We start from the raw sequence: 27,513 nt of genomic DNA, 5'->3' as shown, positions 1-27,513 counted from the left end.
CACCCTGTAACAATTCCAACTTTGCCTTGCACTTGAGGCCTGAAAACCACAGAAGTACTAAACTTCAAAAGAAAGTGTACACCAGATAAAAATTTGAAATGCTGGACTCTTCAGCTCTTCAGCTTTAGAGGAAGAAAGCAAACGTCTGAAGTGTCCAGAGCTCAAACATGACAACACGCAAGACAGATTTACATCTGTAAAAACCTCCTAAGTTAGAGCATTCATGGACAAGTTAACTGTTTAGTACTCCTTCTAGACTGTTTATTAGCGAAGCCATGTTTGTTTGACCTTGAACTGTTGCTGGATTACTGCACTTGCCTGCAGCAGTAGCTGTTTCCAGAGAAGCTGCTGAGCAGCTGTGAGATCTGCCAGGAGGACAGGGTGTCACATTCTTACTCATTGTGTTTATTCGCTAGCACAACCCAACTCTCCACAGACATGAAAACGACTGCGATTTGACAGCGGCTATTTACTGCTTTGTGAACTTGGCTAGGCGACCAAAGTTACTTTTAAAGCGTGCAATCAATATGCAGATCTATTTTAAAAGCTGTGCCACAATTAACACTTACAAACCACACAGTTTTACGCTAGTTGGGTCAAATTAATTTTATTATGCTCCATGATGAATTGCCACCAGTGCAACATCCTATTCACTGTACATTTCAAAAATTCACATACTAAAAATTTCAGTTCAATAAATGGAAAACTGAATGATTGAGAAGTTTACGGATTTCATACGTACAAGTGGCTAGCTGATATTGTCTATGCACATAGAGTGTTGAGATACAAAAGCCTCATGCTAGTTCGTTAATTGCTAAGGCTATCTGGACAGTCATTTAACCAGAATATATAAGAGAGGCCTTCATTACAATGTTTAGCAACAATGCACCAGTATCATGAAATGCTATCTTCTGCTCATAGTGCAAGTGGCGGAGTGCTGAAGCATGCGGTTATGACTACCTTAACTGCCATTGCAGTCTTTATGCCCGAAATTTATCATGTACAAACACTACTTTAAAGTAAATAGTAACCTGGACACCACAGAATGTGAGTGTACTTTTTGTATGAAGAAAAAGAAATAGAAAAACCAAAAGCTGTCTTTGGCCAGTATCTACAAATCAAACTTTTATTCAGTAAGGTAACTCCAGAGCTCCCAAAACCTGGAATAGAAGTTTGATTAATGAACTGTGATGCTTAATTATTAACTATATTACAGAAATTCCAATTCTGGGAACATAACAGCTAAACATATCTAACAAGTAGCATGTCAGGAAAACCTCTAGGCCTCATCTGCTTAATTTTAAAATGCCCTATATGCAATAAAAAATAAGGGAGCAGTGCCAGAAGTTATATGAAAGCCATACAAATATTTTCCTTATACACAAGTTCTTAACTCCACTGCCATTAGCTACCCCAGGCTGCACTTGCACTTGATCCAATGCTCAAGCCATTACAGCAGCAAAGCTAGTAGGAAGTGTTTCTAGCAGCAGAGGGCAATGCGAAAGTTACCGCAAGAAAGTGAGACCACTTGGAAATTTTCTTCCTCAAGTTATGTGCTTAAATTACTCTTGGAAGGAAGTTAGCATCCTCTGAATAATTTAACTACAACCTTACCTCGCCCACTACTTTTCAGCAACTTTCCTTTCTTCTCATATGACTAAATTAATTCGCTAAAGACTAGGTTATAACTGGGTTAGAAATCCAAGCCGTATCATGCAGGTCCAGCCTGTCAAGATCAGGTTCATCACTGGGTTTCAGTCCATACAATTCCGATAACTTAAATTTAGTCTGATAGCTTGACTACAGTCAAAGACCCAGGACGCTATGCATTAACTACGCTCCAAATATGACTGACTTAACTAAACAGTCCGTGCCAGATAATGTGGTTTTAAAAAAGATTTTCTACCTGAAAGTTACAGTAAGTACAGTAATTAATGCTGCAGATATTAAATACCCACATAGCATAGATTAGTATTTTGTAATAGGCAGATATGCCAATGTTTACTGCACTACGAAGTACAACTTATATAAATGTGCAAGCTGTGAAATGAGAATCCTATTTTCCATCCACTTATTCAAATACTATTCTTGTGAATCGGGTTCTTGATCTTCATCACAACCCTTGGTCTTAAAGCCAACATATGAAGACAGAATATTTCCATAAAGTTCAGTACTTATTCAAAGTGTATATTGAGTTAATGGCTTTCCAACTTTATGGATGTAGGATTGGTGTTTCGGAATTTGTTGTGTACCATAACGCAAAGACTGCAAAGTAATACCACTTATGTTTACTTTATTAGTACACCAATGTCCTACAAATTTTAAAAAGTAATTAAACATTATTGAAGCAAGCATTAAACGCAGCCCTTCAGCCTGAAAACCACATAAAATTGATTTTAAAAATAAATCAAACTGTAGCGATTGCCAGCCTCCAGTATAGCCCCCAGTAATTTACACTTCTTCATTCTTAAAGTAAGAGCTGGGAAGGGAAAAAAAAAAAATAAAAAAAAAAGACCGAACTTGTCTGCATCAAGGATGCTTTTACCACTATTACAATGTAAAGCCACCCTGTTTAACTTCAGATAGAGAGTTCCCTAGTTGAAGGATTTAATTACTACTGCTGCTCAATAGCAGTCAGTATTGCTACAGTTAGGGCAAGGTAATCTTCACAACTAGCTGTGCATTTCTGTCGTGATTTTGTTTTATGTAAAGCATACTGCTAAAATTTGAACTGCAATGTTGTGATGTATTTGAAACCATGCAATAGTATAAACCAGCCTCAACATTCACGTAGCATTGCATTTGAAATGAAGGGGCTAAATAAACTAAGAGCTGCATCACTTAAAGAACATAGTGCTATACTAGGTTTTAATAAGAAAATTTAGATACAGAAAAAGTAGGGTATGAAAATAGTGTTTTCCTTCTTGCATTATAACTAAATTACATTAAGGTTTTTGTCAGTCTCACATATTACATTTAAACTCCCTTATTGATGGAATGGAAAGTATTCACATGTACATGATCATCCAGGTGTAAACTTGCACACATTAACAGGGAGTAGCTTTGTAGAGGATTATGACAAACCTTTACAGATTAAATGAGGTATTGCACAGATTAATAAAAAAGCAAAAGGCAACAAAAATATACAGCAAATTGGTAGAACATTTACATGATAATTTTACAGAATCCATAGACAGAAAGTAGTGTTTAGTATATCATTCACCTTAAAAAATATATATATAATAATATATGATCAATCATCCCATTCGTCATCATCCTCAAAGTCTTCTTCATCATCTTCATCCTCATCTTCATCTGTAAGACAAAAAAAGCAAGTCACTTGCATGCACCAAATTAACATGACAAGAAGTGTTATTGATTTCTCCCACAACTTTCTGAAAACAGAACAATCAGTTTAAGGAGGTCACGACAATACATGTGGCAATACTCTATTTTAAGATTTCTAGACATGACATTCAGTTTAGATAGATACTGGCTGAAAGTTAAATCTAATTTGTTTCCCTTCTCACGCCTTTCCCAAGGTAGGAAAAATGTATCTCGTTTTCTGCTATGAGAAAAAGAATCAGAAGTTCTCATTTAACACTTACTACTTATTAATCTTTCTTAGAGAATGTGAGAGTGGCCAGCTTGTTCCAGACTGGATTTTAAATTTCAAGGACAGATTAATTTCTGAAACGTAAGAACTGCTTCCCCAGGTTTACTACATAACAGGATTTCTGTTTACCGTACAAGCAGATAAAAAAATTTTGTGAGCCAAGTCTGTTGCGGTTACTGGAATATTCTAAGCTGTGTAATGCACATCAATTTCAACATCAATGTTTGTTGTTAACTTTATTCAGCCTTCCACTATTTTTATATGTATCACAATTTAAAAGTTGTAGCCTGTTAAAATTGAACTACTTATTTGTTAGGCAAGAGCATTTCCTACCCTAGGAAAATCCTTTATTTAGCACCCTTCTGGTACTTAATTTATGTAAAGTACTGAAATTGGAGATTGCTACATAGGGCAGCAAATCAACAAACTATATTGCACTTAGTCAAACGGTCTGCAGACTGCAAGTGCAGTTTTGGTATCAAGGCAAGCTCTGGAAGAAAAGTGTATCAAAGCCTAAACAGAAGAGACGTAACCAAACAGCTGCACTGCAGCTACTGAACTGCATTTATTACAGGCTGGTATTTGAGAAATGCAAATCCTCTTGCAGCCTTATTTTTTTCCAAGCACTGAAGTGTGAAAAGTTGATCCAGCACTAGTATGTGACTAGTCAAGTAACACTAGTTATCTGAGTACTATCCAGCAGGTGGCATCCAAAGCACACTGGAAGCCACAGTTTTAAGAGCATGAAGCTTTTGCTTCTAGAAACAGAAAGCATTAAAAACCTTCCCTCCAAAAATATTTTGACAACTTATTTCATCAGACATCTAGTGGATAAGAATAAGTCAGTTGTGTGTAAAAAAAAAAAAAAAAAAATCTTTATAAGGATATTAACCTTGATTAGTAATTTTTAATTCAGTATTACTGCAAACTACTATACACCAGTAATTCAAAGTAGCACGACGTAACCATTCAACCCATCACTAGGGGTCTGCCTAGAGCATTCTGTATTGGACTACATGCCGAAATCCATGCTTTTTTCCAACAATGTTTTATGTTGCATAGAAGTGTTAACTCTTGAAAACCTGACACCGTGAGGTCAGAAAAATTCCAGACTCACCTGAAGAATGAATGGCTTTGCTCCTTTTCTGCATAACTTCCATTAATGCACCCACAATTCCTGAGGTGGGTGCAGGTGTAGGTGGTGCATTCTCCTGACCATCAGATACCTTGGAAAAAAGGATACATTAGAAAGATGCAATTAGCAAAACAGAACTTGTTTATTTTGAGACAAACTTCCTTATAAGATTAACGAGTTTATTTCAGCCAGAAGGAAGAGTGAAACTGCAGTTTGTGTCTTTAGCTCAAGCTAAGTTTTTATTTATAAAAAAGTCAACTTTTTCTCTTTTGCCATGTAACACAACTGTAGTTAGTCCGTACTCAAGATTAAATATTTCAGCTCTGACTGTCATGAAGTGAGTGCTCAGCTAAAGGAAAGCTTCTTAATATGGTTGTACAGGCATGACTTGTATGGCTGCATAATCATTATTTATTTTATCCTGGGTATATACCACAAAATATTTTTTCTTTTTTGGATTTGTTAACCAGGTCTGCTTTGGGTTGAGAATCCCTTCTGAAAGTAATAGACTTTGAAACTGCATACCTGTAATGGCAAATAAACATTAACATGCCCTCACACTTTTTACATCAGAAGCCTCAAGTGCAGAGGAGTGGCAAAAACAAAGAAAAAAAAGTACCTACGGGCAAAATAATTTTGAAGATAGTCAGTGACATCAAGAAGAAATAGTAATAGCCTGAGCTGCTGCAGCAGGAACAGCAGAGGCATCCCCCACGGGCGGCACTTTTCCAGACACAGGCAGCCACCTTCTTACAAGCCTCAACGCTTGCAGAGCACAGGTCCATTTTAAGATGGGGAAAAAAAATTAATAAGAAAAATCTAGTGTTTGCCTTTCACTATCGTCACTGCTGAACTCATCCCCTGCAGTTGTTTAGATGATTTTAGTGAAGTATTCAGTAGACCAGCAATCTTTCATAGTTCTTGCAAAAGTTCTTTACAGCCACGACATTGTGGTATCATCATTGTAGGACTTATGCTTAAAGCTTTACTGAAAAGTGAGAAATGAATTTGAAACAAGGATAATTTCATGCACCAATACTCATCTATAGCAAATATGCGTTCTAAGCATTTTCTCAGTACTGCCATTTAAAGCATTACTTCAAAAACTCTAAAAGTTATGATCCAGCCTGAAACAGAGCCACAAGTTACTGTTCACACTGCAATACTGCAGCCATTTGCAAGTCCCAAGGGAACACAGATGAGAAACAGCTTTTACTCACGGATTTCAGCTGTATACCCTGTCGTATCTGGTCTAACAGTGCATCTCTTCCTGAGCAGGACACTGGTCGACTGTTCTGTTCTACTTTCTTTAACTGAGCTCCTTCTCTGATTTGATCCAAGAGTGCTGCTTTGTTTCCTGCAGGAACTGGAAGCTGGTGATCAACCTCTGAAGGAAGGCCTGGTGGCGGAGGAGGACCAGGAGGGGGTGGAGGAGGAGGAGGTGGTGGAGGAACAGATGACCCACTTGCTGGTGGTGGTGGTGGTGGAGGAGGGCCGGATGGTGCAGATGATGAATGCACTGGTGGTGGTGGAGGATACATCCTGTTTGGAGGAGGTGGGGGCACTGTGGCACCAGGTCTAGATGGAGGTGGGGGTGGAGGTGCTGCTGTGGGAGCTCTTGAAGGAGGTGGAGGTGGTGCCCCTCGGCCCCTAGCAGGGGGGGGAGGGGGGCCTGAGCTATGGGGAGGTGGTGGCGGAGGTGGAGGGGGTCCTCCTCTGCACGGTGGTGGTGGAGGTGGAGCTGAAATGAAACAAAACAATTCACCATTACATGCTACTCAATAACCATAAGTCTTTTAGACTAGCAGAAAAATTAAAAAGGCTTTGCCTTGCCTTTTGCAAGGATCTCTGTGCCTGTGTAAATTTTACCAATGCTGGATTAAGTTGAATATAGCTGAATATAAGATAAGCTGAATATAGCCCCTATGTCTGTCATGTATTCTGTAGAACAATCAACACCGCAGGAAGCAAGTGCAATACATAAAAAGACTAATTAAAGTCACAAAACAAGCTTGGTCATTAATTTTGGTTTGGTCCTATGGTAGTAATTTTCTTCATAATCCAAGTGTATCTTAAGTTAGTGTTTCAATTTCTCATGACAAAATGCAGAAAAATTTCAGAAAAATCCTCTAAAATTTTGTTGAGCTAGGACAGAAGGCAAGAGAAAGAAGTTTTAGAAAATACACTTAAAGTGAAATAGAAAATTTCCACTTTATAATCTATCCATTATTTTATCAGGGAATTACAGAGGCAAATATTTTTTGAAGCATCATCTTCTAGTAACAAAAAACTACTAATGCATTACGATGCAGCATAAACTCTGGGGGACTCTTAGTCCCTTTTACTGAAAATTAGTTCCAACAATGTCTTTATGGAAGGGACCGTAGAAAGGAAACAACTTCAAGGCTACCTCAACGCACAGGATCATTTCTATATGAAGTGGCCTTGAAATATATGTGCTCTGCTAATGGCATTTGAAATAGCACCGTTTCATTTCCTCTTCCATTAAGCATCTAATGGCTTATGGTACTTTAGGTTGTGTGGTTATTGCAAGTAACCACGTAACAATCCAGGTGCTGTCATACAACTAAGAAAACTCACATTTGATTTCATATGCTTTGATAACGAAAAAGGTATTACACTCAAGAAGATACTTCTTTACATCTTCTATTATCTCCTTCCTGTTACATGCTGAGAAAGTACGCTGTCTGCACTGGAATACAGAGGGGACATCCCTAAAAAAGGGATTTTGAGGAAGCAGGAGACACTAGCGCCTCAGTGCCTCCTTCCTTGCCCATCTTAGAGAAACATACTCCTCCTAATGTTACATGTTATGTTCTTAAGTTCCACAAACTGCTCTGTTCTTTTCCATCCCTTCAAAAGAACAACATGGGGAGTATCTCCTCTCAAACGTCATATATTTTGCAAGAGACATACTGCCAACAATCTTGGTTTTTAAAAAAAAAAAAAAAAAATCCCACCACTTTTTGGCTGACATGACCATAGTTTCCTTTTCGGCCATTGGAGGCCAGTATTTTCAAATATAACTTACTCAGCAAGCACTACAGACAGTTTTTCTGTATTACTGAAAAGATATGTAACATGGTCATGCTCCAGAGTCTGTAGCGTCTGTAGATTTTGAACACCAGGTTTAAGTTTTCCTGTGAGGAAAATAGAGAGATATGCCACATCCAATCTGTGGAAATAGAGTTCAGGAGTTTTTATAAGGCTTATCTATACTCAGCTGGAGTGAAATGAGGAAGGAGGAACAAGGAGGGAGCACTGTTACCTCATCCTCTCTCCTTCCCCCCCCCTTGGTACAAGCAAAGCAAGAAAATAATTTAGATTTTTATAAATGCACATTAATCTGAACATGGCTATTAAGAAAAAAGATATGTAAGATGGCGGCAAACTTTTTAGCAGGGCCTGTTGCAACAGGACAAGGGGGAATGGCTTTAAACTAAAGGGGGGTAGATTTAGACTAGATATAAGGAAAAAATGTTTCTGATCTAGTTGAAGATGTCCCTGCCCATGGCAGGGGGGTTGGACTAGATGACCTTTACAGGTCCCTTCCAACCCAAACTATTCTATGATTCTGTGATTCTAAAATCTATTGATGGTATTGTCACTAAAAAAAACCAAAACAAAACAACGAACAGTACCAAAACTAGGGAAAGGGCAGGAAAAACAAGAAAGTAACTTCTATCTGAGCAGAACGTGTCTGCAACTCTCTAGTCAGCATCCTAGCAGGGTGAATACGTAAGCACAGAAATTCTTGCAATAAAACACAGAAAAATGTGTTTCAGTTGAGAAAGAACACTTCAAACAGCAGTCAAGCCTACACATCAAATAACATAATTGCGGAAAAACCCAGTGAAATACTGGAATATTTTCTCTACCTCTATCAAAAAGCACAGAGGTAGATTATTATCATGCATGTTAAAGACGAGGCAGCTTTTCTTTCAATTGCGTACATGCAAGTGGCCGTAACTTGATGTTAACACATAAGTAATAGAAAAACAGGCATCTTTAAAGTATTTTAAGCTAGTCATAAGACTCCAAGGCAAGTCTTCTCAATTCAATTTTATGGTCAGCAGTCTGGGATCAACAACTCTGTAACATTTAAACAGAGTTAAGATTATATAAAGAAACTGACTGATTTCTTACTGAGAAAAAAAAATCGTAACTGAAATTTTGCTTGCAATTTAACTAAGAAGTTTGACTATAATTTTTAGTATTGCAGTCAACCAGGTGTGGACTAAGGTTTCTCATCTAGGAAAGAAATCACACAGCAGCATGAATACTTTGAAGCATATACTTAGATGCCAGCTCAAATACGTACCGCTCCACCGTGGGGGACCTAAGGAATATGAAGAAAATTAACTCTATCCCAGCCAAAACCAGCACAATGTAACAAGTCATTGTACCCTGAATCTGTACCTGTTCAGTCACTCAGACAATTTATTCACTAGTTTCAAACTGCTACAATTTCAATGGCATTTATATCCTACTTCTCTTGAGAAGTGTTCCAGGCAAATTTTTGAAAGTTTGACATTCGCAGTGTAATTTTCAGACTGACTTGCTATGTTCCACTAGATAATGCATCAGCTGAGATCACATTTAAAGGTTAGGCAGGAAATGGCTTATTTGAGAATTTTCTTGCAGCAGAAGCCTGCTCAAAACTAATACTTTTTACTTTAAATTAGAAAAAAGCTTTTCTTCTTTTTTAAATATTAATATAAAATTTGCAGGCCTCTAGCTGTTGCAAGGTTCATTACACAGTGCTGCCAGGGTAAATGGGCACCACACGTACACCTGTCAGACATGTGCTACTACTATAACTGACAACAGCAATATTGTTTCTAAGATTTTAATTTATTTATAAGATCGAGATTATAAAACAAATATGCAACATACAGTCTGAAAAATCTATATGGAATATACTGCATAGCTTTACAGTCAGACTAAGTGTTACTGGAAATTACTTAACTGACATACATAAGATCCTTATTCGTTAGGGAACTCTCATGGGTCATGCATGAACGTTTTTACATAGCGTATGGTATACAGAAACATTATGAAATCCAGTGCAACTGCGGTGACATGAAGTCCAGAGAAGAGAATCAAAAACTGCTCATGATCAACAGCTTCTACTCTTAAGGCAAAAAACACCCTGCTGATTTTTACATGGAAATAAAAGGAATCCCACCTTGTCTACGCAGTTCATTTTTAACAGCTTCCACTCCTCCTGTTTTTTCAATGAAATCATATATGACCTTTGAAGTTTCTTTGTCTTTTAGTTGAGCCTCTGAAATTCCACACAGATCAAACAGGTTTTTCAGTTCTGGGTCTAAGTTGTTCACCTGCAAGTCAGATACATTAGTTTTAAGTAGCTTGAAATAGAAGAAATTTTTAAAATATCAGTTGTATTGGGGAAAAAAAACCACAAATCATGTTTTTAAAAGAACAGTAAAGCCAAGAACATGTCTCTGGGTTGACTTTTCAGTGAGAAAGGACTATTTTAGGAGAGGTAAGTACCTTGCACAAAAACTTTAAGTTTTGCATGTTTTCCCCTCAATCCCAGATCTCTCCTATCCACTTCTACTCCAACATCTCTGTCTGAATCATATTATAAAATCACAATTTATAACTATTTTGATGTACAGTTAAATTTATTTAATGCCAATCTTTACAACTTACATTAAAAAGCCTCTAAAGTTTTTAATTATTCAGTGTTTTGAATAACTTATTAAATTACTTACATCAAAACCTGTGTTTGGATCCCAACCAACATGTCCAATGTGTCTAAAAAAAGCAGAAAAGTCCATTTAATCAGCATAAAAAGGACCTTGTTAACTAAAATAACAGGACACCAAGATAACTATAGAGATTACTACAGCTTCTACCTCCAAGCTTATAAGACACTAAGCAATTCTTACTTCTCAGTGCCCCACTTGAGAACAGAATAGTAAGATTTCCTTAACTCCCACTTTTTGTCTTGTGTCAAAAAGAGCAAGTGGAGACGTTATTTTCCTCCCTTAGGTTATGGTCTGTGGCAAAACATGAAGGCTCCATGCCACCCTGTGGCGCGTATGGATGGTGATGGAAGGACTGCACAGAGATCAAGGGAGGAGTTTGGCCTTTATATAGTAACTGGACTTCAAGCTACTGCCAAAGTCTTGAGTGTCATGCAGCTGGAAAACCTCTTCCTCCCTACCATCGCTGTTTGTTCTCTCATCACCCTTCTCCCATTCACCTTCTTCTTTCAAAGAGAAGTCAGGATTGTTTTTTGGATATAACTATGGTATAACTATGATTCTGTGCCCCTCCAAGCTACTTCATGCAACTGCTGTTGGCTATAGAAGACAGAAGCATCACGTTACCAGCACTTCATGTTTTGGGTTTCTTTTTGCCAATGGCCAGTTCCAGAAACACAACACAGTCTTCAGGAAGTCCCATTCAGAGTTTTAAAAATACCAGGTGAGCCATTAGTAGCCAACACAGCCTAGACTAAGCTTGTCAAATTGCAAGGACTGTTTTGCTGTCCTTATACAGTGCCTAGCGCAACAGACCTTGTATTCTTGCTTGGGTCTGTTAGTACCACCAACAGCACAAGTTTTCCTAATGAGATTACTGAAATGCAATGATCAGTTTTGGTATAACTATGATTAGTTAACTACTTAGTTTGAGGGGTAAGAAGTAAAAAATCTGGTTTTAAACTGACATTATGCTACAGAAAAGGCAAAAAAGGGAAGCGCTCCGTTTTGCTTAAATATTTAAATGCCTTTCATTACCAAAATATAGGATGATTTATTGATTACAGAATTCTGGATGTTAAGCTACAGCTTGCTTCACATAAATTAGACACACATTTAAGAAGTAAAAAATCTGGTTTTAAACTGACATTATGCTACAGAAAAGGCAAAAAAGGGAAGCGCTCCGTTTTGCTTAAATATTTAAATGCCTTTCATTACCAAAATGATTTATGATTTATTGATTACAGAATTCTGGATGTTAGCTTGCTTCACATAAATTAGACACACATTTCCTAATACACAGTCTCATATCCAATTGTAATGTATTAACTGGCATATGAAAGGTGACAAATTTACCAGCAAATACAATCTTACCCATATATCTCTGCATATCTGTGCAATTCGTGATGCCCTTTTAAGAGGCTGTAAGCATATGATTCAGAGCTTAGTGTACTTAATTTATATTAAAATTTATATGGAGTAATGTTAGCATTATTTCTCATTTAGTCTTCATCCTTCAGAGTAAAATACGTTATTGTACACATTGACTGTAACACATTGTTTTCAGAGGTCTTTTCAATGAAAATGCATACTTATCAGGTAACTGCAACTCATGTTATTTAAAAGAATGTATACAGCAATAAGTTATATTAATGTTAAGTACAGGTTGATTTTTTTTTCTCAGAACACTGAAAGTCCACATCTGTCTAATAGAAGGCATTTAAAAATTGTGTCTACTGATTGCAACTTTGATCCGGCATAAACAAACAGTGACAGCGTTGGCCTTCACCAGTATCACAGCTCAAGTTACATACAAGTTATCCCACTGGCATATTTGCCTAACAATACCAAACACCAATTCCCCTATGTTTGTACAAAACCAGCAATTAAAGTATCTTACACAGTAAAATGACACTTAGCTGCACTCTATGGGAAACTTAACTAGACCTTAAGCTGAACAAAATAGACTTTCAATCTTCTTTTGCAAAGGTTCACCACTTACAATTTAATGTTACATTTAATGATACAGGAACATATCTTTTGTTTGAACTTCATTAAATATTTTATCATCTTATTCTCAGCTTCTCTAAGTCTCCTTTAATATTTTATGAGTGCACATAGTGTTCTGCAATGGTCACAACCTGACAGACATTATAAACAAAATCTCAAATTCATTTTGTATCTGCGCTGCTGCACAACCCTTTCCACAAATTCTGATCAGAGGTAAGACACACTAATGCAAATCATTATTTGCAATTTTGTCTGCATATGCTGAAGTCTGTGCCAGCTACCAATCACCACTCAGTTTTCTTTCTTTCATTCTTCCTTCTTTTTTGCATTTTTCAGTTTAAGTGACATTAATAGATGCAGCACTTCACTGATACTCAGATCAGAAAGAACGTGGTTGACGTCTGAATTGCCTAAGCACAGTCTGCTTAGGGAAGCATTTTAGCCATCTCTGCTTTTACTTCCTGTCCACTATCCCATTCTACAGAGCACTCTCTCAAAACACTGTGCAGTAACATTACTGTAACCGGTAATACCAGCATTACGTTTTGGAGTTTTATTCTGGGAAGGCACATCAGTGGAAGTGATGCAAAATAATGGTTCAAAAGAACAAGACATTCACTTGGCATGTAAACCTCACACTGGTTTTCTAATACTTCACAGGAACTGATCTTTCCAGTAACTAACTCAAGCCCTTTAAATTCCTGTTGCTTTAGCAAATAAAGTACGCTTATTTTAAAAGGCAGAAGATTAAAATACCAAATTATAGTTCAGGAAAACTATAGCTAATTCAGTAAACTGACCAAACCCAAGTTTCATGAAAGTGAAGCTTAAAATGACACATCATAACTATTCTAAAAGATTGAGGATGCGTAAGAAACAATATTAGAAAAAACAACTCATTCCTAAGAGGTGTAAACATGCATGCTGTACTTTCATCACAAGGTATGGGTACTAGCCCATATACCAGAGTAAGTAAGTTTGTAAACAGAAAGCCAGAAATAAAAACATGGCTATGTCATTTCTGCTGTTAGGACAAGTCAGGACCTGCATGCGTATTTTGTACAACGAAGCACAGCTAAGTATGCACAGTGGTAAGAATAACAGTGCTAAAGAGTTGACCATTGAGGCTAAATATGAGTCTGCACTGAGCTGACCACTTCAATAAGACATTTTTATGCAGCTAAATTGTTTTCTAAACTATTTTAGGAGAGCAAGTTACTTTTTGTTTACAATTGCAGTAAACTCCTCACCTGTGTATAAACTAACTTGCTTTTAAACTCCGCAGCATTCCAGCTAGCATTCACTGTAGTTCAGGTTACACACAACAGTCACACATTTAAGTCTTGAGCATTTGCAAGTGTAATTGACACAAAAGAAACCAAAAAACAAACCCCTCCAAGCCCCCACCAAAACCCAAACTCAAAAAAGTCCTTACTGGAAATTAGATGGCGTTCCAATATCTGCCTTTGTCAATCTTCTCTTTTTAGTTTTTCCTTTCTTCTTTTCTTTGGTATATGAAATATTGTTGACTTGTGGAGTATAAAATCTGTTAGTTGTAATTTCTGGGTTTTTGATATCAACAGTTGCCATTGGTAGATTTGGGCCTGTGAAGGTAAAGTACAGGAGTTTTATTATCGTGTTTCAACAAAGCCATATTTAACCTACAAACTTTTTTCTTTTTTTGAGTGGCAAAATACTCATACTGTAGCCATAGTTCTACATGCCACATGCATCTGGCTGGATTCTGGATGTCAGAAACAAACTAAGTTATTTGCTGAAGAAAAAAAAAAAAAAACCAACATGTTGCTAGAGCAGAGCAATGGCAGGAAAATTTTCTAAACTAGAATTTGATTTTTGCAAATTTTGCAAAGAAAGTAGTTCTAAACTAAAGAGCTTTCATGTGCACAGAACACATGGAAAGAGACACATTAAGGTACAGCATAGCTACAATCCTACACAAGATTAAAGAAGTGAGTGCTATAAACAGTAACACCCAGCACGCCATTACCTGGGCAAGCACAGTAAACTGATCTTAAAGGAGAGGGAACCTTCGCTTAATAAGCCCCAAGTGGGAATGCTTTCTGCCATCGCACACAGAACTAGAATATCACAAGAATTTCAGAAGGCTGCTCTGGACACACTGTTGTCTTCAAATATATGACAGTATCTATGGAACTATTCAGGATTTCTTATTTCTTACTCTTTGACAGGTTTACAAAATAAGTTAAAGTCCCAGACCAGAAACAAAGCTTGAAGAGCCGTGACAGTGAAAACAGCACCAGAAATAGAAATTAAACACTCAAATTATGAATCATGTTCTCAAACCTTGTTCTTCATTATAAACAATTCTAAATAACTACTTGCATTACTTAAAATGCATCTAAATTATACTGCCAATTTTAGCATTTTACCTTTATATTACTTGCATAATACTAGCAAATAAATACACCTAGCATGTTTTCCACTCAGGTTCTTTAGTTTTGACAGAAGATAACCCCTGACATAATTAAGTGATAGTATCTAAATACTAGGAGGCAGTTCATGCATTTTCATACACACACACACGTATATGCGTATTTTTAAAGAAACCTGCAAAAAGGATAAGCAATCTCATTCTTCCAACACTGAAACTAAGCAGTCAGTTTAAGACCAGTTTGGCCAGAAATAGCTTGAAAAGCATCCTCCACTCTGCTGTGAGTTACTACCCAATGGTTAGCAAATCAATTAAAGTAAGACTCACGCATGCATTCTTACTGGGCAGATGATAAAAATGTCTAGTTAGACTTTGATAAACCTGAACCTTATTTTGACGTTATTTTTTCATAACTACATTTTGTACGGATAATTCAAAGTTCTCCTAAGCATTCTGAAAGGACCAACATGCCTTAGGTTTCACAGTCCAAAGTCCAAATCAGAAAGGAGAAGGAGACAATACAGTAGATAACATAGCTGACATTTGGAGTTTAAGACCTCAGTGGGAAGCACCTAGTACCAGCCAGAACAAGAAACAAGAACAGAAACAGGACACTGGGCTAGACAAAACACATATGACAACTCCTACGTTCCTGTAGGAGTCTTAAAGGACAAGATTTAAAACTGCATTGAACTGCAGGAAGAATTTCTAAAGTGTTTTCTGCAAAGCAGAAAAGCCTTGATCTAGAAAAGTTATGATCTAGACAACTGTCCTTTGAGAATACCAAAAAAACCAAACTGACCACATACAACCAGGCAAAACAATTTGTACTGTTAAAGTTACACTTAAAGTTAGCATTAATTCACTAATTGCCAAATATTATCAACCCAAAACTTAACAAGTGGAGTTAAGTAAATCTTCAGGATTAATTGAAAGTTACAGTCTTAATTTCATTAGATTCAAAAACAAAACCAAAAATACTGTAGGAGTTCACTTTCACTTTAATTACCTATTGTATTTTATCACCATTACAGTGATATTTGTAGTTTCAAAAGCTATACTGAGGTTCAAAAAGAAACATGTACCTTAGCACTTCTAGGAAGTTCTTGATATTCTTCTCAATTCCTAACAGTCTTTGAAATTACACCTTTTTTGCATGTAAAATCCTAAAGTAACCATACATGGTTTTAACCATGTAAAGCAGCAGCCATTTGCAAATTGAAGTTTTATTCAGCTCAGCTGAAATTAAGGACTGATAGCCTGGTATTAATTCCTTGATACTAATGATATTCATACCAGAGATCATAGTAAACTTAAAGATAAAAATTTTTCTTACTGTCAGGTTTAGACCTGAGATGTTCACGAGGGATAAAAGAACCTTGCAAAGAATTGTACTCTTCTAGAACTGCCATATTTATATCCAGTAAAATTTTTCCCATCATAAGACATGCACCTGCCCCATCAGGTGTAGATAGCTCAATAAATGAAGATGAGAGGGGCATATAGAGCTCATCGTTAGGAAGTACCTGACAGTAGTGTGGCCTTAAGCATCCACTGTTATCAATATCTGTGACATCTTCAGAAGGGGCTCCAGAAAATGTAGTACAGAACATTTTGAAATGTTAATTCTATGAAATTCTTTGTATTTTGTTTAGAATCTCTCTAGGCATCTGTCCCAGACTACAGACAGCCCTACAATAAATGCAAACTGTTCTAGTTAACATCTGAAACAAAATTCTGCCACGTGGTTCTCAAAGATTCCCTCAAAACCTAATTCTCTGACAAATCCTTATTTCATCCAGAACTTCACTAAGAGGTCAGTTCAACCACAACAACTCTTCTTTATTTCCATAAAGAGACCTAGCTATTACAAATGAGTAAAACATAAATCCCAGGAAATTACAGACTAATACATTTTACATAACTGTTAATGCCAATTTGATTTTAATCCTGCAATTCTAAAAAAAAAAAAAAAAGAAAAAGAAAAAAACCCACTTAAATCCGTACCATTGAAAACGTCATACAAAAAGACAGAGTGCTTTTTCCGTGCAGCTTCAACATGCAGAAAATCCAGACAAACAAGCCCCACTAAAACAAAATTCCCCACAGTATTTCAAGCATGGATCATGTGAGTACAGAAATGTGACTGTTCTTGTTTTTCAGTTTTAAAGGTAATTATGCATTGATACCTAGTACAAAAAAAGCAGGTGTTCCATTTCTTTTTCCCAATAGAATTTCACTGCATATGGAGAGTAAAACAAAAACTAGCTGATCCTACAACAGTTTTGGTTGTTTTTTTTTCCAGTAACATGCTGATAGTATATATCTGCTCTAGTCTGAATTCCAAATACTGAAATGCTGAGTCTGTACAGAATATAGCCACCTGAGGCTATAACCCATACCCTGACCATGTCTCACCTGTGACTACAGAGGGCATGACCACACTTAACTCTTTGCCAGCAGAGAAGCCAGGCATTATAGAATTTGACAAAAATCAGAAAAGGAAAATGGACAGGTTGTGAAAGAGTACGTGGATATCCCAGGGAAACAGTTTACTGAAAAGCTGACTAGTGATTATAAACCTGAAACACTGGGCATAAACCTATATCTTCCACAGAATATTCAGGATAAAGGCATAGGACCAATGACTGCAAGTTTAGTATGTGAGTATTTTTGAGAAAAAATGCTGTTGCCTGAGGTCTTATAGGATGAATTATGCAGACTACTTTAAGCCCAAAAGTTTTTGCAGGCTTAGTTTTTACAGGTTTAGTTTTCTTAAATCTTATTCCAATCACAGATAGCAAACTAGACAAACAAATTGTTTGTGTTACTGTTGGTAACATTTACAGTAGAGACAAAGGCTAAATTTTTTGTGGTAGGTGGCACTACACAGCCACCACTGCTGTCTTCCTTCCCGTCTGCTCTGCAGATATTGCTATCAGGGATGCACTGTTTAGGTGAGCAGAAGCAAATGTCGCTCAAGAGGCAGAACAGTTAAAACCACCTGAAAGCTCAGAAAAGCTGGTAAGACTATCATGGATGGTATTACTATGACTGTTTCAAAACTAAACAACCCAGTCCCAGCTGAAGGAATTAATACTAAACATGCCTGGTCTAAACTGATGATTGCCTGAACTTCCTCAAAACTTAATGTTTATGAAACAGAGTAATTTTTTTGAGAAGTATTCACATGGTGGGGGGGGCTTTATTTGGATATAAAAGATATCAGGAGTTCCCATAATTCAGGATTAGTTAAGGATTACCTATTTTGGTGACCTACCGAGATGTTTGGACGTCTTGGTTAGCACAAATTTAAGACTACATCGTCAGGCCATAAGGAGACCTCAGATGACTAGTTGACTATACCCTTGCTCAAACAGCAAACTAACAGATACAGCGATATGACTTATGATCTGGATCACCAACAGAAATATCACAGGAGAAGTAACTTTTTAACTTCAGTGTGAATTCAGAACTACAAAGACTCCAAACCTGACGTTCACTGATGTGCATTTTTCACTTGATTTCAGAATAGATGGTAAAATATTTTTGGATCAAATCGATACATAGTTTTGACTCCTTCCACCAATTTAATGAGAGGATCTCTTGAGGAACCTGTATCTTCATGCCAGTGAGATGTATTCCTGACAGGCAAATAGATTCAAGTAATCCTTCGTGCAAAAAAAAAGTTTAATATTGACAAACATATGACATTGTTTAGTGGGCATGGTGGTGTTGGGTTGACGGTTGGACTCAATGATCTTAGAGGTCTTTTCCAACCTCAATGATTCTATGATTCTATTCTATGATTCTATATGACCAAATGGCTATGTTACACGGTTAGCCGGTTACACTGAAATTGAAGTTTTATGGATGTTTTATGAAATCTGTCATCATTAAGCCTGCCTTTAGACAAATAGGCTAAGATTTAGCTTCAGCATTCGTTTCTGTATAGTGATCCTATACATGCATATTCTGAAGACCAAGCAGCAAATGCAAGGTACAAAGTTTTCTTCTCAGTTTAATATGAAGGGCCTCTGTCCTATTTGCAACAAAACATACTCCTCCAAAAACATTCTTTACAAATGCCAGCTAAGCCACAAATCTTTCAAGCTACAACTAAATACCAAAGAACAGAAACAAGACAAGTGTACTAGCCTCCAGAATAAGAGTTTACTGCTTTTGCCACCACATAACTATCCTGAACAAGTCCAAAACAAAGCTATACGTAAACAGTAAGTGACAGCAGTAGGAAAAAATAAAATGCAGTGATTCATGCAAAAAGCTTACCATTTGGTGGGTCTCGTCTTTTTTCTGTTGAAAAAGAAAAAGAGCTATTTATTCATAGGTATCACAGGAAAAATTGATTCTAAATTTTAGTTTCTAGTGAAACGTTCAAAGACCTTGAACTCAAACTTAAGAATCTATTAATATCCTTAAAGCCTACTTGTTGTGCAGTTGAAACAAAGCATTACAGAACAATAAAAACCCAATCTTAGATAATAAGCACCAATTTCAAGTGAGCAAACTGAGTAGGAGGATAAGGAAATAGCTACTGAGTTGGTTTCAGACATTTTGACTGCAAAGTAAGGTGAAATATTCAAAAAGCAGCTGTTTTGGTACAACCTATCAAAGCAAGATTTTTGAAGCGTTATGCTTTCTGATTTCGACTGAATGAGACTGTTCTTTCATTTTTATTTGAAATATAATTAGCACTTTTATACAGTATTGTTCTCCCACAGAACCTAAAATATATTATAATTATTTTGGGGTTTATGCAAAGAAAATAGGACACAGAGGGGCAAGACACTTCACCTATGTTATCCAACAGGTAACTGAATAATACGGAACAGAACTAGGGTCTCCTTAGTACTAATCTGATATTCTCTTCACAACGGCAAACTGTTTCACAGACCATGAAGAATTTGGCTTGATCATTTAAAATGTAGTTGTAAACATTTCACACCTCAGTACTCTCAGCCTGTGATAGTAAATTCTCCTTTAAAGGAGATTTCCCTCACTTACTATTAATTCCTATCCACCACATTTACCTGCCCTGCAACCCATCAGAAATAACATTTACCTACCCTGCCTTCAAAACCCCCAGTAAACAGTTACACTATTTGTGTACCTACACACACACACTCTTAAGAATTCTGCATTTAGCAGTACCCATATGGGCAAACAGTTTGTCATCTCACCACACCAAAAAACATGGCTCTATAAGGCAGGCTGAACATCCTTCCCTTTCAGATCTGGAGCATCTGAAATCTAACAGGACTCCCAAGAGTTTTGTATAAGAATTTGTAACAGACACTTGTTAACTTGTTAACAAGTTACACTTGTAACAGCAAGTCCCAGAAAAACTGTTAACATTATATTTTTCCAGATGCAAACATAAGGGAAAAGGAGAACGTGCCTCCACAGATGGTGTTGACCTTGTCCTAGCAGTATTAAAAAAAAAAAATCTACAATCCTAAGTGTGCAAGGCAAGTCAGCCTCATATCAGTCAGCTGATCTTCAGGTAGGAATAAAGAACCTGTCAAGGTCATCAAACCTTCAGAGGAAGGTGACCAAAACCCCTTGAGAATAAGAATCAACTTTTGCTGAGCAAGCCTTCTAAAGACAGACAAGTTGCCTCTTAGCTCACAGCAGGTTACTTTTAGGCACAGAGGTGGAGAACCTCTGCAAAGGTGCCTCAAGCAAACGGCATCAGGTCTGGGGATGGGGGAGGGGGAAGGCTTTTTGGCCAAATACTGTGCTTTCTCTTCCTAGAATACTCAGTTTAAGAAACCACTGGTGTTGTACTGCAAAAAATCCAACAACCTGCCCAAAAATACCCACCCAACCCAAATTCAACTTTTGGAACATAATTAAAGTTTTATTCAACAACTCAGAGACAGCAAAGAAGAGTGCAAGTCATTTGGCACAGGATGGGAAGCTGGCAAAAGCTGGAGGTATTCATAGAAAGTGTTAAGTGGTCTTGGGCCAAATCACGGGAATCTGTTACAATTTTCATTAGAAGAAAGAGTTCTAGAGAGAAAAGATAATGGAAAACAAAGCAAGACATTTTAAACACTTCCTGTAATTTTTGCTGGGTATATAAAAGATTAATTTGTCGCCCAAAGATACTAGATCTGTTTTTCTATGGTTCCCACTTCCGACTAGAAAATATGAACTCCTGTTCTGAAGTGCAGATGACCTGACTGGATAGTGGCGGATTTCTCCTTTTTTGAAAATGGAGATGCCCACTGATCCAAAACAGATCAACTTCACCAGCTGCCTATGTCCAAAAAACACAGCTCCCTTCAATAAGTATTCCTGGAAACAAGAATGATCTCTGCTGAGACTTGAATCCAATGCAAGCTGAGCACTTCAGAGATGCCCTTGTCTCCCAGGCAGCAAAAACAAAAGCTGTGACCAAAGATGGAAAAAAAAAAAGCTCTCCATATTAAGTATCCAGCTTGAAGCTTATCAGGAGCTAAAAGCTTGTGGAGGAAAAGGGCAACTTCAGAGAGGGCTAACAGAGCTCCCACCCATGAGCTACAAGCAGTCCATAAAAATTAGTCAGGAAGCCTCCTACTTCAGAAAGGCAGTTAAGAACAAGGCTCTGTTCTACAAGTCTCTGTTGCCCTTTTATGGCTGAGTGCTCAGCATGTGGAGAGGACACTTGTGTGTGTGTACACACATTAACATTTCTGAGGCAAGATAATAAAAATAAAAACTAATGGTACCTACGTGCAAGAATACCCAAAGTGAGAATGTACTACACCAACAAGCACTGAGAAGAGAAACACTGTGTTCACCCTGCTTACTGAGGGAACTATTTGGGATTGGTTTAAGAAGTAAATGGAGAGATTATTTAAGTAAGTTTACCAGAGAAATTAACTAATTATAGTAATTTCTTCCTAACCTAAGGTTAAGAATTTAATTGACTTTAAAAAAAAAACAAACACAACAGAATTTAGCTAGATGAAAACTAGCTTGATATTAAAAAGATTAAGACAACACATCAACAATTCCTTCTCTGCCTTTCCCCCTCATTCTATTCTCTATTAGATATTTTGTACATGTGCAAGCTTTTGTACATTCTCTATTTGGAGCCAAATTTTCACCTCTCTGGAACTCCAGATGCACTTACTCAGGAGTTGTCTGTATATTGGAGTGCATTTCATGCTGAGTGAGGAAGAGCAAAATACTGTTGCCTCTTCTTGCAGCTGTTAGACAGTATTTTGTGTACTAGTCTCGGCACCAAGACATAGTTTCATGAGCCAGAACTGCTGTTCCTGCTACCTTCCAACAACATAAGCTTTCCATAAGACTCCTGGAAAAGTCTCCTAGCAAGCCCTGAATGGTATAACAGGCTGCAAAGTGATCACATGGAGTACTCATTTCAGTTGAAAGCATGTCAGGTGGCACTGCTATGAAATGAAACATATTTTGGAAGGCATGGGAGTAAAAATCCCATTAAAACAGAAAAGCATCAAAACTACCAGACTATTACCTCTGTGTTTGAGAAGTTAAGATGCGGCTTAGCACAAAGGGGCGAAGAGAAAATGTGTCAATACTCTCCTTATTTGTGGAAGGTTCACCGTGTTTCTGCAACATGCTGCATTTTGATGTGTGGGCTGTCGCTAACAGGAGTGAGGGTTGCTGTGTTGCCCCTTAAAAGTTATTCAGAGCATCCCGGCAATGAAAAAGCATTCCCTTTAGCTGCTTCGCTCTGGGACACAACAAAGTCGTCCTGGTGTAGAAAATGTTGTTTGTCTTACAGAGGACTTGCTTATTTAAAAATAATGTCCGTGGGGTATTAAAAAAAAAAAAAAAAAAAAAAAAAGGAAGTTTTTTTTGTTTGTTTGTTTTTTTAAATTAAAGTTGTCTTCAAGTTGTAAGTGTTTGCAGAGGGGGAGTTCTTTGTTTGTTAAAAGACAAGGTATGGAGTAAGCTCACCCTACAACATGAGTTTGAGTACACAAACCAAGATATTAGCTCAATGAGTAAACAAGAAAAACTTATGTGGTCCTGTGAAAAAAAACTCTATCTGGAAGGACAGAAGTGAACCTCTGTGCTGTGAACAGGAGGTTTGACTGAACCATTTTTTTCAAACAAAGTTTGCTATGGCCAATAATGCAAACATATTTCCTCCCAAGTCATGTCTGTGCACTGTAGCACTGTGTTTTAGACACATAATGGAGTGAAACTTCAGGAACAGGAGATGCAAGCTGATGCAAGATTACTTTTACACAACAAGTATGGGAAAGATTATTAATGCCACTTCTTATTTACCCCACTTCTTCTCATGAAACCCTATGAACTTATTCTAGTTCTGAGCAGAGGGAATCTTAAAAAAAGCTATTTAAGCTTCTGGAACAAATGCTCTGCACCTGAGACACCATACCTGAATGAAATCCAAGTGAATACATATAGATCATGTAGGTTCCCAAGAATACTTGCAAGGATGGCACTCCAAGATGAGGGCTTCCTCCCTTTACATTAGTCTACACTGCATTGCTAGTGCAATTCAATTCCCGAATGGACTACAAAAAATGCATCCTGTAGCTTGAACACAAGTCCACGCTACAGCTTACAGCAAGCCTGAGCACATCCACGTGTTCCCGGCCTGTTTTATATCACCTTATTCTTCATGGACATATGGCTGTCAGACAGGCAAGTTGTTTATGGGCTCCCTGGAAAAGGACCAAGACAAGATCTGTAGGAAGCCTGAGCTCCCTTTAAAACACTGACCGTGTTCCTAAGGCATCTTGCAGCTGGCAAAAAGCATACTGTGCTTCAGACTGCCCTGTGCTGCTAAGGACAGTATAGGCACATTATGTCTTCTGTTCTTGTCCTCCGCCAAGATCACTGGTTTTGAATAAAAGATATTTCTCTACTAAATGCTGGACCAATGCCAAAAATTCATTCACATGAACTACTGAACATACCAGATGGTAAAATCTTTGTTACAACCCACTTGGGCTGAATTTAAACAAATCAGTTATAAACAGCCCAGAGCTAAAAGAGTGTTTAGTCAAATGTGAAAACAGCTTACAGAAAGATTTCTAGTTTTCCCACTGACAGCTTACCATTTTTGCTTCCTCCTGATCTATATTTTCAAACACCACAACCCTGGAGTCTCAGCTTACAAGGAAACTTACAGCAAGGAGCAGCAAGTTAAGTTATTTCAGATTATTTTTGCACAATAGAGAAAAGAAGCACACTTTAGTAACACAATTACTTCTAAATATAAATATGGCAGTAGTGCCTCCAGTAGTTTTCAGACATAGAAGTAGCTTCCTGCCTCCCCCCAAAACAACATAAACAAGCCTGAATTTAAGATTAATTTGAATATTTACCAGATTTTCTCTGCCGTCGTCCAAGTAAATCTGTTACTGTTTTGCGGAATAGTTTAGCTTCTTCTTCATTAGCAAAATTAAGACCAACTTGACATGTCTGAAAAACATTAATATTCCCCCACCCATGACTAAGAAAATGTTTCAAAGGCTTTCTTAAATGTCTTCTTACACCTTCTGAAGGTGTAATCAGAAAAAAATCATCACTGCAAATTTGGAACCAAGTCTTAGTGAAACATTCTATCTTAGGAATGTCTGTCTACTAATCAAGTTTCCAGAGATCATGGCTAACAAATTTGAGCAAAATCTTGCAGTGAAATCAAATGGGAGAGGAAAATTTGTGCTTTAAGAATATATGATACTTCACAAACATCATCTGCAAGTCAAAATGTAATTTCATTAAAAGGAGTTGAAAATAAAGAACTACATTTTATGCTTCTGTCCTACTGATTAAGTTTTTCAGTTGAGACACAAAAAAAATCCTTTTATAAATAAGCTTAAAAAGCTTCAAGGAACACAGGTAATATTATACTTTTATAAATAATTTACAGAATGAAATAAAAACCTCAGTTACATTAAAAGAAGCTACTGTTCAAATAAAAGGCATTTTAAAATAGGTATTCAAAGACGTTGAGACTCACATCTCCAGCAAAGGTATGAAAATATCCTCTAGGACTATTATATACAAAGTTATTGTACAGCTCCTGCTCCCACAATAATTTCCCATCCTGAAAAGAAGAAAAAAAAAAGATTTTGAAAAACTTAGACAAATTGCAGACTTTAACTTCTTTTACAATAGAACCTATTGAGAGTTGGAAGCTGCATGGTGTTAAGCATCTACCTTGCTATTAACCCAACGAATGAGATCAAAATATATTGGAACTTGTGGAAGACTGTTCCATCAGGTCACTGTGTTCTGTTCACATTCCTGGATGTTTTCGAAAAACATCCTTCAAGTTCTACAGTCCTGCAATAGTGATACTGGGAGCAGTAATAGTGAGCAGTGATAGGAATACAGTGTTAACAGCAATAGCAATAAAGGAGACTTCCAGTCTCCTGTTATCATCTCAGGCTTGACTTGAAAACAGTTAACTTAAAGGCAACAAAAATCTCACCTTTTTAAGAAGTTTTATATATTTAAATGGCCTCAAGTTGCGCCAGGGGAGGTTTAGATTGGACGTGAGGAAAAATGTCTTTACTGAAAGAGTGGTGAAACATTGGCACAGGCTGCCCAGGGAAGTGGTTGAGTCACCAACCCTGGAAGTATTTAAAAGACGTGTAGATGAGGCGCTTAGGGACATGGTTTAGTGGGCGTGGTGGGGTTGGGTTGACGGTTGGACTCGATGATCTTAGAGGTCTCTTCCAACCTTAATGATTCTATGAAATGGCATTATAGTTCAGCACCCAAGGAACAGGTTTCTCACTAAGTCTAATAGCCAAGTGACCAAATCACAAAGTGAAATGCAAATGCCAACTGGCAATCCTGAAGAAATCTGAGAGACTTCAACCACTGAATGCAGACAGATAACTAGCTGTTCCTGGCTGTAGGGATAATGGGAAGCTTTCCAAAGTCTCAGCAAAGTCAGTAGGACTTATGCTTCTCAGTATCATTTTTGTAACGAAAACACATCTTGGACACTTCATCTCTTAGTTCCCACTGCCTTGAGTGAAATATTATAATAGGACAAAGATCTTCAGTATGAATGTATATATTGTGGAGCGAAAAAAAACCCAAACTTGTTTGTCCTGCAGTTTTCACATGCACCAACACACTAATCAAAAAGATTGTTTCCACCCATACAGAACACAGCTTCTATTTTGTTAGTATCATCCAAAGTAGTGGATTTTGACAGCTAGCCATATCAGTGACACTATACTAACTTTCACTAGTTTGACTAATCAGATCCGTAGAGACAGCTTCTGTGAGCTGTAAGAAAATTGTATCTGATATTTATTTCATCCATAAAAAGCTGACATCTATGAAATAATTTAAATTTAGAATACCTGAGAAAGTTGCACTTGCCTATTAATAAGCACTGTAATTGCACCGCTTAAAGCACAACCATTTACTTGAGAATTTCTGAGTTTGTAGAGACGACATCCTACACTCATTCAATTCTAAATGGAGAATGAATACAACCAAGCTTAAAGAGTCTGAAAAAGAAAAAAAGATGCTTACCTTAATGTCAAATATTCTGATAAAATACGACCTCTGCGGATTGTCCTTTACAAGGCAAGCTACACCACAGCATTTCTTTGACCACATGGCATTGCGATCTGCAGCGTATATTTGAACAACTGCTGAAGACATCGTCTAAAAAGAAAAGGTAGCTATTACTTTAAGGTAAAAAATCACAAATTCTACATTTCGTCTTTTATCAAAGCATCTCTTAATTTTGTTCCCTGTTCTAGGCAGCAACTTTGGTGATTTCCCAGGTGGTAACACAGTAAAGTTCAAATGACCCCAAATCACTTCTACGCTTTAGATTTTAACTTCTACACAAGATTTAGACAGCTTAAGAAACCAATTGAACTTTTTTTTCTTGCTCATAAAAATCAGCAGACACTTTGCCTGTAAGAGGCAAACCAGTAACTACGGTGGTCACACAGAGAAGCCCCACTGTGCAACTAAATTTCTTTCTGTTCGGTACTTCAAACTGGATAGAAATGCAATACTCGGGCTAGAACTGTAAATTACACAGCGCCTGGAAACACTCCCAGGTACTGGAACGCAACTGTCTACATTGCTTAATTGTTCAAATGGTCTCTGGCATGAGTTTAGCCTATGCCAATTAGCAAACTCCTAAAATTCTTGGGCATGGTTTGAGAATTCACATGAGCTAGGCTCGTTCCCAGTTGGCAACCTGAAATAATCCTGTTTTCAGATTGAGATATTTTAATAAGAGATGAAGATTATTCCATACCAGATTGCTTCAATCACTGGGAATGTTCCTCAGCATATTGTCTAGTATATATGTGTCTTACCTTAAGAGACCTATGAGGGAATGAAAATTGGAGCCTTTGAAGAATATTTATTTAACAGCCAAGCCATAAGGACATAAAGCTTAAAGGTTCTGTAATGGGACAGACCAAAGGCTATCTAGCCCAGCATCTATGCTCCAAGAGCACCAGATGCCTACGTAAGAATACAAGAGTACACTGTTACGCTATGGGAGTATACCCCCAGCAACTGGCAGGTTGGAGCTCAAAGCTCCCCTGAGCCAGCATATGTG

The 27,513-nt window shown here is 37.3% G+C and overlaps 1 protein-coding gene across 1 annotated transcript; it reads right to left on the bottom strand.

Annotated features, from left to right (window-relative positions):
* Positions 1-591: 591 nt before the first annotated feature.
* On the bottom strand, positions 592-26,591 carry WASL (Wiskott-Aldrich syndrome like). Its single transcript, XM_009286790.2, has 11 exons — positions 26,460-26,591; positions 24,922-25,008; positions 24,284-24,380; positions 19,221-19,244; positions 13,953-14,121; positions 10,514-10,556; positions 9,961-10,114; positions 9,094-9,111; positions 5,972-6,492; positions 4,734-4,842; positions 592-3,315 (listed from the first exon to the last, which is right to left on the bottom strand). The coding sequence occupies exons 1-11, from the start codon at positions 26,589-26,591 to the stop codon at positions 3,254-3,256; spliced, it is 1,416 nt and encodes a 471-aa protein (XP_009285065.2). The 3' UTR covers positions 592-3,253.
* Positions 26,592-27,513: the final 922 nt, after the last annotated feature.

Source organism: Aptenodytes forsteri, unplaced genomic scaffold, assembly GCF_000699145.1.
Source record: "Aptenodytes forsteri isolate BGI_AS27 unplaced genomic scaffold, ASM69914v1 Scaffold166, whole genome shotgun sequence".
NCBI classification, from domain to species: Eukaryota; Metazoa; Chordata; class Aves; order Sphenisciformes; family Spheniscidae; genus Aptenodytes; species Aptenodytes forsteri.
The sequence above is the reverse complement of the archived record's forward strand: the minus strand, read 5'-3'. Positions and strand labels throughout refer to the sequence as shown.

Excerpts from the sequence above, each read along its gene's own strand:
- WASL (XM_009286790.2), bottom strand. The coding sequence starts at position 26,591 with ATGTCTTCAGCAGTTGTTCAAATATACGCTGCAGATCGCAATGCCATG. Across the intron at positions 10,557-13,952 it reads GGAACGCCATCTAATTTCCA|ACACATTGGACATGTTGGTT; the intron begins GTAAGGACTTTT and ends TGCTTTTTTTAG. Across the intron at positions 3,316-4,733 it reads CAAAGCCATTCATTCTTCAG|ATGAAGATGAGGATGAAGAT; the intron begins GTGAGTCTGGAA and ends TTTGTCTTACAG.